Raw genomic sequence first — 12,470 nt, 5'->3', positions numbered from 1 at the left:
TGGAATATTAGGGAATTAATTTCTTAATTTGCTAAGAAGAAGGATGTGCAAGCCTTAACAAGAAAGACAGGTAGAACAAAAGAAGATACAAGCTTGCATAAAAATGTGCTGTTTTAAATTTATATTTTGAAATGTAGATACAATTGCTAGAAATGCAGGATATCATGCCGTATCAGAAAGCACAGTTCTGGTTCAGTTGATTCGTAAATGGCACGAATGCACAACTTCAGGGTTTCTGCTCTTCCTTCTTAAGATTTTCTATCTTTACAGGCAACTTTGAGCTCCAAATATAAGACACTTGTCTGTAAAGGGAGACACACAGGGTGTCAAAAAAATCTGCATGTTATGAAGTTTCAATTCTCATACTCTCAACTGTGTTATTTATAACTTTTTTTCATGAATATATCAGTGGTGAAATTTTTGTGTGGGTGACTTCAGTGATCGGTTACTCACATTTACCCATCTTTGTGTAAAACATGTCAGCTGATATATTCTTATTATCCAAACTAACGTTGAATATTTGCAATAGTCATTTACAGAGTTTCCTGTACAAGAAAAAAGTATCCCATTCCCTAGTTTTCCATAGTAAGTTTAATGCTTACTCTGTTTCAATTCTCATACTCTCAACTGTGTTATTTATAACTTTTTTTCATGAATATATCAGTGGTGAAATTTTTGTGTGGGTGACTTCAGTGATCGGTTACTCACATTTACCCATCTTTGTGTAAAACATGTCAGCCGATATATTCTTATTATCCAAACTAACGTTGAATATTTGCAATAGTCATTTACAGAGTTTCCTGTACAAGAAAAAAGTATCCCATTCCCTAGTTTTCCATAGTAAGTTTAATGCTGGCCACCAAATGCACATTTGTGAGTTTGGATCGGGGTGGAAAAGATATGCCATGTCAAATATTACTTAAGATTACTCTTGTTTTTTCTGCTTTGATAAAACATTTGCGCTTTATAGCATATAAACAACTAATGTAGAAAAACTAAGCAGGGTTAGATCTGGTCAGTACTGAGACGGGAGACTATCAGGAAACCCCAAGCCTGTAGACTGGCCTGGGAAGTTGAGAAGATGTCCCAGAAGAACTGAATGCTTTCCTCTGGTGGCCAGACAATGACATGGCTCTGTCCATGTCCATGTAGTCACTAGGAGTCAAGCTTGGTGATGTGTAGGAGTGTATTTGCATGCAAGACAGATTAAATAAGTATTATCAATCTGGCTTTTCTTCTGGGGGGGAATGTTTGCTCCCTGAAAAACTGGTTTGCTACCACTTAAACCCTACAGTTATGTAGTAGTTCCAGAAAGACAGTGGAGGTTACGTCTCTCAGCTTTTCCACTTGGGTCCTTGTCCATTTCCCTTTCTTACAAGATATAGCTGTTCTGTGCCTAGTCAATTACTATTCTTCTTCTCAGCAGCCAAACGCTTTGAGCTGGCCCCTTTGTTAACCAGCTGGAATCTGGTCTGTACTCAAGTCATTCACCCTACTGATACACTTAAACTAATGAGAACAGTGATTTTCCCTTCTTGGAAAATGCTGGCCATAGTAGAACTATAAGGAAGGCTGGAGAACTCTGTGGGTCAAGAGAAGACAATCTAAATGCTTTGAACTGTAGTGGTAATAATTCTTTGCCTTTGATTATGCTGGCTAGGGCATGTGAAAGTTGGACTCCAAAATGTCAGGACTGTCTATGTTGTACATGTTCATGTATATGTATATGGTATGTGTAGGTGGGTAGGTTGGGGAGTGTGTGTATTTACTAAGCCAATAAACAAAGAATATTAGGTACGTGTAACATTATTAACAATGCAATATAACTTTCAAATTAAGAATTATGATAATAATAAAACAAGGAAAAAAATAAAAATAAAATACCAGGAGAAATTGCTCAGATCTTCCTTACCCTGTTATGAAAACAAACAAACAAAAAATACCCATAATTCAAATGTTAACAAATAACACATATCAACCACCCATTGCTATGAATCAGATACAGATTTCTCCTTCCCATGATAATTGTTTTAGCCAGACAGAACTCTGAAAAATTCTTAGCCCTGATGTCTTGTTCCAAGTTCCAAGAACTGGAGATACAGCATATACATCTTTAACACACAGCGAATGATCCTGAAACATATTAGCAAGCCTGTTGATATTGGCCCCCAAAGTGACAGAGTGATTTGGAAGTTGCCTTTTCAACAGAAAAGCGATGGTAGCCAATTCTTATTAAATTTTCTGAGGTGCCTGTTACTGCCTACATCTGGAAATAAACTACAAATCTCAAAAACCTCTGGAAGAAGCCACGATTATTATATTGGTATAATTTAGATACTCATAATTTAGATATATTTATCATCAACATTAAGTAGAGACATGTCTTCCTTTAATTTCTAGATGATTTGGAATTCAACATCTGACAGAAATATATCAGTAGCAGGAACAAACTATTCCAGAAACATTTATTTTGTAAATGAAGACCTGCATTGCAAAAGCTTCCTTTCGTTGCCAGATTTTATTACCACTTTAATTAAATTCAAATGCACAATCCCACTAACAGATGGGGCATTTTTCTTGTGAACTAGGAAGTTTCAAAAATCAGAAAGCAAGTAAAGAAACAAAATTATCAGTTGTATTGCATCATTGCCCTGATGGTTGTAATTCGCTGATTTTGAAGTATTTTCCCCAGGGAGACTCACCTGATTCTTTCTTTGTTTCCATGCCAAAGGCCTTCCTGTTCTCCCAGACTTTTGAATCCAGCTTGTTTTCCTTTGCCAGTTACTTCCATGTGCATTATATTTAACTGATCTTTCTGCTGTCTCAGTGATATTAATGTTGCTTTGCTTCTATTGCACCATTGCTAGCCTCTATCTTTGGGGACATTTTTTTTTTTTGGAAAGATAGAGTATAAATTCCAAGGACAAGTGCATATAATGGAAGATAGAGTTTAGGCTTGCAGAAAGCTTCAGAAATTAGCAGAAGAGTTCTGCAGGGTGCAGAAAGAGGCAGAAAGCCAGTGTGAGGATCTGTGGAGGGTGTTGCTTGAGAAGCAGTGAAAGATTTTGAGAAAGGCATTATTTCTGTCGTTGTTACAGTCCATGCTATCCTCTTTTCATGTTACATCATGACAACAGTGAAACATCATCCCTACAGCACAAAAGAGGATGACATCAGGAGAGAAGCCGTCTTCTCTACTGACTGATCCTGTAGTCATATATTTTTGGTTCTCAGTCATAATGGATTTCAGCACAGCTGTTGCTTCTTGGAATAAGAAAACTAGAGCCCAGAAATAAATGCATGATGAAAAATAGGCTTAATCACCTTATTTGATTGATCAAACTATCCTCATCATTTTCTGAAAGCGTCGAAACTGTTGGAAATATTGGTTGGCTAGGGTTTAAAAGTGACAAGTTTCTTAAAACCTTCTTTTGACCCTCCCCTGCACACAGCTTTGGCGGTGGAGGATAAACCTGGAGGATGAACTACTTAAAAACCTTAATCCAGAATGTTTATATCAGGTGTAATACAAGTCTTTCTCTAAGCTAATTTAGTCCTTAGGTCATGCTGTTATAATAAATGGATTTTAGAATACAGCAGATGTCACTACCTTAATTTGGCTAGCTGTTTTATTAGTTGCCAGCTCCTATAATTGAGACGGTAAGACAATTTTAAAAAATCAAAGTCTTCCCTGACTGTTGCATCCATCAACCTTGTGGATGAGATATAACAAATTCAAAGGACTTTTAAGAAGCATATATAGGATCCGGGTGATTTAAATACACGCTGTTTCAGATTTCACACCAGGCCTGGCATGCATGGAGATTCTCTTCTCATTTGGGCCTGCGTTCCCAAACTTGTTTTCAGCAGACGCTTCGCAGACATGACACAGCCAGATACATTGTTTTACTGCAGATGGGATAGTAGTCATATACACCCATAAGGTCTTCCTACTACAGCACAGAAGACTAAAACCCTATATCAAGAGAAGTTTGGCTTCTCTCTTCTGAGCCTTGAGAAAAATACTGAGAAACTACTCTGTATTTGTGAAGAGGTTCTCTCTCTTCCTTCTGAGAATGGCAGTGTCCTGCTTCATCAGTTTCAATCCATTATATTAGCTCCTTCCCTATTTTCTCCTTCCCCTCCCTCTGCAAATCTGCATCTCTCCCTCTTTCCATTTCCATTTCCTTGTTTGGAGCTGACAAAATCTCCCACTCTCCTTTCAGACCTCTTTATCCCACTCTCTGCCTGACCTGAGGGTCTCAGGGAAGATTTGCATTTTTTTCCTCACCTGAAGCCAGAGAGGTGCCCCCTTCAAAGTTATTTCTACCCCCAGCTTCTGACAGAAGGGGGGATTTCCATCTCTTTTATTTCTTTATCAGGAGCTCCTCCCCTTCCACAACTCTTCCTCTCAATTTTGGATAGGGTAGTCTTTGTCGTCTTCTTGGTAGCTCACCATGTGGCTTCCTCCCTCAAACTGCTCTCCTTTCTCAGTGCCAAAGCTTGAATGTGCTACCAGTCATAGATAGTATTAAATATCGGCTGAATTGATCTCAGCATTTGGCCTGCTGGAATTCATCACAATCAGCCAAAGACAAAACACTTTCTGCTAGACTGAATGCCTAGTCTTCTATTTTACTTGGCAGTTTCCTTTGGATAGAAAAGCTGCTCCAGATTTTCTAAGAACAGGCTGCCCCATTAAAATGATTACTAAAACATTATTCAAGTGGGGGATAAAACTGGAATGAAAAGGATCTAATGAGGATACAGATCTGCATATGAAGACAGCTAAATCTGGTGTCTATTTGGATTTTATGAGTGTCTTCATAAATCACACCAACTCAGCTGATACGGTGATTCTAGAAGTTCCGGAACAAAGTTTTTATTTCTTATTTCTTATATGAAAGAAAAATAATACGAAGTCTACCAAACTTTCCTCTACTTCAACAGAGTTCCAGTGTTTCCCAAAAAATGTTTTTCCTGCCTTCAGATATGCTATGATAAAAACTTGAGTGACAGAACTTGAACTTCTTTGTGGTTCTTTCCCCCAAAACTTTGTGTTTTATTTCTTGACCCTTCTTGCAATAAGATGACAAATTATTCCAACATTTATTGGCCACAATCCTTTAAGGACATTTATTTGGAAAGTAAAATTAAGGGCTTGTGTGATGGAATGTATCTACGAGGAGGAGAGTGATGTGGGAGATTCAGGCTATCAGGTGGGGGGGTGTTCCAGGAGGGGAAAGGAGATAAGAGGCAACACAGTCTGCAGGGGGAGCGTGAGAAGAGTAAAAGATTCAGGACAGCCACTCCCTAGAATCTCCCAGAGTATATCCACTTCTTGTAGTAGTATAGATTTAGTTTGGCAAGATTCTGTCTAAAAGGTATAAGCAAATAAAGGAACTGTACTTGACTGGGTTGTTTCATCATTGTTCTTGAGCTGGGCCTTACAGCTTGCTACCAAGAATTGCAATGGAAAAACTTAACCCGAGAGATTCCAAAGGCATAGAGGCAACACCAGATGAAAGTTGGGAGGACTAGAAACATGGGAGCAGAGAAATAGAGATCACACATGGAGATAAAATGCTTTTTGCAGGGTTATGTGGTTTCCTCAGCCTCCCCTGTACACCTGTCAAGAGACAGGTTCCTTCTTGGCTCAAAAGGACTAAAGTTGACCATTATATACAATTCCTACTTGGCCTCTCATTGAAGGCTATCCACTAATATGTCACTGTCTCTTCTTAATATTTGTTTGGATGGCTTTGGACTTAACCAGCTTAGGCACAAACCACCTTAGACCACCTTAGGGCAAAACCAGCTGGATGTCTTTGGACCTTTGGACCTCACTTCCTTTCAGCCCCAGGAAGAAGTCAAGGAATAAAGTGGAATAAACTGGAATAAATGATTGCTAGTTATACATAAATGGCAGAAAACCAGAGGACGTAGATTAATTTCTACATTTTGGCAGAATGTTTACTGAGAATGAGAGAAGAAGGCACTTCAGAAAAATTCTTGCCAAGAAAACTGCAGGGACTTGTCCAGATGGTGGCTAGGAGTCAAGGTTGACTCGAAGTCACACATTCACACACAAAAAAAGAAAAGAAAAAAGAACAAGAACAACAGTTACTTTTGTTTATCTGATTTATCTCATCTTTATTGCAAGGCAGATTTTATATATTGCCCTAGATACCAATACACAATAATGCCACTTGCAAAACTCTCTGGAGGTCACTGCCATGCTAACAGTCATTACTGGACTGAAAAAGAGAGCTGACTGTGTTTTGCTGGAGAGAAGCAGATCTCCCTTCTTTTTTTCTTCCATCAGCCATTGCTGATGCTAAACTCTATTCATACACAGAGACTGCTTCCTTTCATTTCCATTTTCCATTTTATGCAATTATAAAGGGGAACCCTACATTCAGTCCCAAATTGGAATGCAAAAGAAAATGATTGAAAGAGATAAGATTGTGATTATTTATTCCCCCACTCCTGAAAGGGATTTATTGAGTAGATTTCTCTGTTGGGGGCCTTCTTTACTAGTTACATGTTACCATCTAGACTGTCCTTGGTTGACTGACTGATTGAATGAACTTCATTTACAGTTTGAGGGGGGAAAAAAACTTTCTTTTATTTCTTGGTATGCAGAGTTCTTCAATGTGTTTATCAGGTGAAATATTGGGGTTTTTTTTCAAACCATATTATAGTTACTGTCTCAAAATGGTTGCCACAGGGGTATAGCCAATCACAAGACACCCAATTAGCAAAATCTTAAATACAGAAACAAAAACTAGAATAACGTAAAAGAAAAAGTAGTACAGGGAGTCTGATTAATTAAACAAGAGAAAATATATATATCAGAATAATTATCTCAAGTAGCTGTTTTATCTAACCAATCATATCAAATCAATTAATAGATTTAGTATGTAAAGTAGAAATTTTGATCCCCATAGAGTGTTTCTAACTGTTTGAAAAGTTAGCCACTCCTAAGAATGGCCGAGGTGGTGGCATAGAGTTCATAGAATTCAAGTGTTAAAGGAATTTGTCAAACTATAGTTTGTTGTAAAAATTCACAATTTTCAACCAACACAAACTGTATTTTATGAAGAATTTTGCACAGTTATGTAGTTAGGTTGCTAAATGTGAGAATAGTGATAAATGATGGAAAGCAAGCCATTGTAAGATTAGACAGAATACTTCATGAATGGTTCCACACATAGGAGAGAGTTAAGAATCAAGTGTTATCTCCTTAAATGTGTAATGTATTGAGGGATAAATATATAAATAATGTGTATGGCGGCATTAGAAATGTGTTAATTGAGGATGTGATTGTATATGTATATTTGTATGGAGGTGATGTTATGTTTTTGTTGAGAACTCCATTTATTTGCAGCAAGTGTTAGACTGTATGATGCTACAAGGAGTGGATCTGAAAATTAATATATTAAAGACTAAGGTCATTGCTTTTGATAGGAAAACTGGAAGAAATGATTGCAAGTTATACATAAATGGCAGAAGACCAGAGGTTTTGATTTCTACACTTCGGTAGAATGTTTACTGAGAATGAGAGAATGGACAGGTAGTTTTTAAGATACACAAATGTTGGTAAAAAGGTAGTGGGTAGTATGAAGTCTATTGTGAGGAATGAATTTTTGATGAAAGAGGCGAACATAGCTATAAGAGCATGTGTTGGCCCACTTTGTGTTGGCAGTGAGAGTTGGTATGTCAGGAGAAAGATAAAAGTAAGTTGAATGCAGCAGGAATGGGATCCTTAGAAGAGTATGTTGTAAAACTGGAACAGGCAGGGCCATGAATGAATGCATCTGGAACAAATGTGGCTAGTAAACAAAAGTGAGTATACTAAGTACTTTGAGATGTTCTTTTTCACATACAGATTGCAAAACAAATGCATGAAGGAAGAGCGAATGGGTCAAGAGAAAGTCATGGCTGGATGGAGTTGATGAGATTCTAGAAAGAAAGAAAGTCAGAAATTTAGATGACCGAAAGCAATGCCTAAGCAGTGGATGGAAGCAAGGATAGAAAAGTATGGAGAGATGTACTGGATGGGGTTGGATAAACTAGCTTTTTTCCCTTCTTTTTCTTATCCCATGCCTTTAATTGGTTTGCCATGCTATTTCTTACTCCTTTCTGACTCTACATGACATTGCTTAACCCAAAAATGAATGGAATGAGAGTAAGTTTGTTTGTATAATAATTGATTTTCATCCATTCAGACTGTTTGTTCTTCTTAGTCATAGGAAGGTAGCAGGAAATGGGTGGAAGAGATGTGTTCAGCTGTCAACTTTCATTCTGATGTCTTTGAGTTAAATGGGCCATAAAGAGATGCCTGAAAAACAGCCCATTGCATCCACTTTCTACAAGCAACACTGTTTGATCTTTTTTCAATCCTATTTCTTCCTAAAATATTTATTCTGAGAAATAGGGGATTGGCACTAAAGCTTTGCTTTATTTCTTTGAGCCCTTTCCAAAAAGCAGGTTTTCTACCAGTTACGCCTATGGGCTTATAAACCAAATTCTTCATGAGATACTTTTGATGATCATCTATCTATCTATCTATCTATCTATCTATCTATCTATCTATCTATCTATCTATCTATCTATCTATCGGTAACCTTTTCAGAAAGGTTATTCTTATTTTGATCTAACAGACTGAATTTTCTTTCCCATCATTTGAAATCGGGGTCTTAATGATCTGTTACTGGTTACTCATTAGTATATCATTTCACCCCACCCCCACTTCTACCCATACAAGCTTAGATATGTGTAAACCCAGTTAGGCCTTAGCAAAGGATTATTCTGCTTCTTACAAGTATGTTGCATTAACAACCCATGCTTCTCTTAACTCACTTGTACAAATAACAGAGGCGCTCTGCTTATGGTGTGTTAATTATTGTAAAGCTCTATGTAATGCTTTTGAAGTATGTTTCTTATATCCTTATATTATCACCAATATTTTAAAACAAATCAGTTTCTATAGATTTACCTACAATGTTTTCTGGAATGGATAGAATTAGTGTGCTTTTTGTACTTATCTAGAGTGGATACAGAGGTATTAAGGTTGATAATACTTGGGCTTCTTTTTTAATAAAATCAGTCAGGAAGAATAACTATATTTACAATGAATGCATCATTATAAAAATTTCTCTTGATGTTCTAGATAAAAAAGAAACATCTCAAACAACAATCAACCTGCAACTGTCAGTTTCTCTCTCTAGGGAGTCAGAACTATTTTTAAAAAGTAGAAATAGTTTATTTCTGCCCATTTTATTTTCAGGACAAAATTGCTCTGCATGATTAAGACTGCTGTGGTATTAGAATAAATTACTTAGCTTAAAAGAAAACCTGGAATATCATAAAGAATCACTGAGAAGATTATCCAGAGATAAAATCTTTCCTTTTGGATACTGACCTCATGAGGCTGTTATCTCTAACCCACCCAATTCTACCACGCTCTGTCCAGTGGCTAATGTAATAAAAATGTTCACAAAAATGCCTAGCTTTGAATAGTGAGGGGCTTTGGGAGGTATTTGTGGAAAATGTATACATATAAGGCTATCACAGAGAGTACGTCCCTCCAATATCACAATCTCCGATTTCCTAGCAATGCTCTCTGGAAACTTATGAATGTTCTCATGAGAGGTGTCTGTATCTAATTAATGTGATTAATATTGATCATACAGGGGGAGGCAAACTACCTTAACTGGTGGATTTGCAACAATATTACAGGCCAGCAAATGGCCAATTATCAGGTTTATTATTATATTAGCAGCACTGGGCATAACTTGTATTTTCTGTCTCGTGCACTGGCATGCTTTGGGATATGTCAGGCTGCATATCTTTTAAACATATTCTTAGCTCTGTCAAGCCTTGCGTGCAGTGTTCGCTCCTGTGAAGCAGAAGACCATTAAAATGGCACTACCAAATTTCATGTCTCTGCCTGTTCCTTTGCTTGTTTGAATGATAAATGCTTTGACTCTACAATGGAAAGTGATTGCATTTTTTTTTTACTTTTGCAGGTTGTTTTAGTCTTTGCTCTTAGTATTGGTGCTCTTGTAATATACTTCATAGATTCGTCAAAGTAAGTATTTTAATACATTTCCTGTTCCTCTCCCACTTTCCGCTAAAGCAATTATGAGATTTTATTGGGCTCCATTCATCTACTTCAGCTCAAAGCTTTGTATTTATTGCCTTTGTATAATGCAAGATACGTTAAAATACCACTTTTTCCAAGTATAATTTCAAAGATCTTGGGAAAGTTATTTTGTACTTGTTTTTGCCACAGTTCAAATATCAGAGGAGGAGAAAGATGTTCCTGCAGTTCTGTTCATTTCAAAAAATCACAATATAGACAAGTGTAAAGTGGAGGAATAATCTATGAAAACTGAAATGTGTTTATATGTGTAACTACTGAAACTAATTAATATATTATGGCTAATATGGGGATTATCATACCATGCTATGTGCCCTAATATATAATTTAGTCCTGGCAATACCCTGCAGTCTGAATTTCAGCTGATGTTGTTCCCTGGTATTATCCCATCTATAGAGATATGCAGGATACTGAAATTATCTCAGATTTTCTTTTGTGGTGAACAGTGGCTGGTGATGACCGTAATGGTTGGGCAATAATAATATTATTCTGATAAAAGATACCATAATCTGAACATAATGCCTTTTCTGGTCCTGTAATATAAATAAAGGTCATGTTTTGTTGGTTTATGATTACAGCTTATCTTAATATGGTTAGTAACTGCATCTGTAGTCCCATTTGTAACTGAATGCTCCACCCTTTAGAAGCCCATAATATTACATGTATTATATCCTTAAAGTAATATAAAATAGCTTCAGACTGTGCTGACTTCAGAGGGACAGATTTTAGCAGGGAATTAGTATCCTTGTTGAAATTTATAGTACAAATAAATGTTTCCACCTGCCTGAATTGCACTTCATTTTTTTGGGGGGGGGGGGGGTTGACATTTGAGATGTGAGTACATGTGAATACAAACATACAAAATGTGTTTTGGGATCAACATTTTCTGGCTCTAAGGCTGTAATAAAGATTAATTAGCTGATACATAATGGATGAATGACACACTGTTGTGTACTGGAATTACTGGTTGTGATTTAAATGATGTTCTGTAGCCTTCTATATAAGGCAAAAAGGCATATACTGATGTACAACATACAGTTGCACTTAATTTGATATTCATTTTGAGAATAGCACACTGAATGAGGTTGAAAAAAATTACACACTCAAAAAGTAACTGAAATTGACTACTAATCTTTGCACCATGTTCCTCTGATTTCTTAATAGTCATTCCGTTTAGGAAAGATAAGTGGGAAAGCACCAGGATGGAAAGGAGATTATTCTAGATGGACAAGGGGAAAAGAGATATGTGGTTGCAGACAATAATCTAAAATTGATGGTTCCATTAAAAAGCCCCCCTTTCTTGTTCAACCCCATTTGTATTCATTGTTATTAATCTTATTTGTCCATTTTGTTTGTTCATTGTTTCATCATGTCAAACTTACAGTGACATCCTTGAAATAAAATGTCATTTTCACTTGGGCTATGCAGTGCTCTAGATTTTAAGGGGAAAACATGATTGAATCCTGGGTATTCCTGCAATCATGTCAGAGCAGATGTAAGCTCCCAGGAACAGATGCAGCTGCCTGCAAGAATTGCAGAGAGTGCTGAGTTCAGTCTCTGAAGCACCTAATTCTGAACTATTTTTGAATTATTACACAATCGTACTATGTATCCTATGTGCTGGCAAGACAATGTGGGGACCTTCCTTGCAGAGAGTGTGATTGGTGATGTCCTGACATCACTGTAATGGGAAGGGCTGAACTTTTTATCTTTTGGAAGGATTTGCGAGGCTTCAAGGGATGGGCTAGATCTTGACCCTCAAAATCTCCTAAAATAGGAAAATAAGTCCAAATGTTGAGGAGTTGAGGAGAAGTTAGGAGTTGCGGTAAATGCATTTATTGGCATCATCTCAAATGGGAAGACCCAGGAAAGACAAAAGAATTAAGTTCTCTTATCAAGTGCAAAGTTAAACTATGGGATTTCCTTGAAATGCTTGGAACTTTGGATGGCTTTAAATGGGATTGGGAAAATTCATAGAGATAAAATGTATCAGTGGTTACTGAATCAGAAACAGTTTTAATATCTGTTTAAGAACTCCACAATTGTATCCTGGGAACTTTCAAAACATTTATATCAGTTCAAACCAAATAAAAATGCTGGATTTGTTAGGCCTTCAGCTAGTTCATGAGTGGTTTTTTTTTTTTTTGGTAGTTGCTTAAACTCAGCTTTATTGCAACTTCTGATCTTACTTTTCACTTTTTTTTAAACAGCAGAACAGTAAAGGAAAGCTCTTATTAAGGAAAAAATGCCACCTTGAAGAATGTCAAATCAGATTGTTATTAGTGTCTCTCTTTTCTTTGTT

The 12,470-nt window shown here is 36.8% G+C and overlaps 1 protein-coding gene across 4 annotated transcripts in view; it reads left to right on the top strand.

Moving 5' to 3' along the window:
* The window catches only part of KCNMA1 (potassium calcium-activated channel subfamily M alpha 1), a 523,843-nt gene that overhangs the window by 229,022 nt on the left and 282,351 nt on the right, over window positions 1-12,470 (top strand). For all 4 annotated transcript variants that reach the window (XM_088128983.1, XM_088128982.1, XM_088128975.1 and 1 more), the window contains exon 3: window positions 10,035-10,096. In XM_088128983.1, the coding sequence (XP_087985109.1) occupies window positions 10,035-10,096 (62 nt within the window). The remainder of the gene's footprint in view (window positions 1-10,034; window positions 10,097-12,470) is intronic.

The sequence above is a fragment of the Python bivittatus genome, unplaced genomic scaffold, assembly GCF_059951505.1.
Source record: "Python bivittatus isolate LINGU-HERP-01145 unplaced genomic scaffold, Pbiv_v1 ctg000050_np1212, whole genome shotgun sequence".
NCBI lineage: Eukaryota > Metazoa > Chordata > Lepidosauria > Squamata > Pythonidae > Python > Python bivittatus.
The sequence above is the reverse complement of the archived record's forward strand: the minus strand, read 5'-3'. Positions and strand labels throughout refer to the sequence as shown.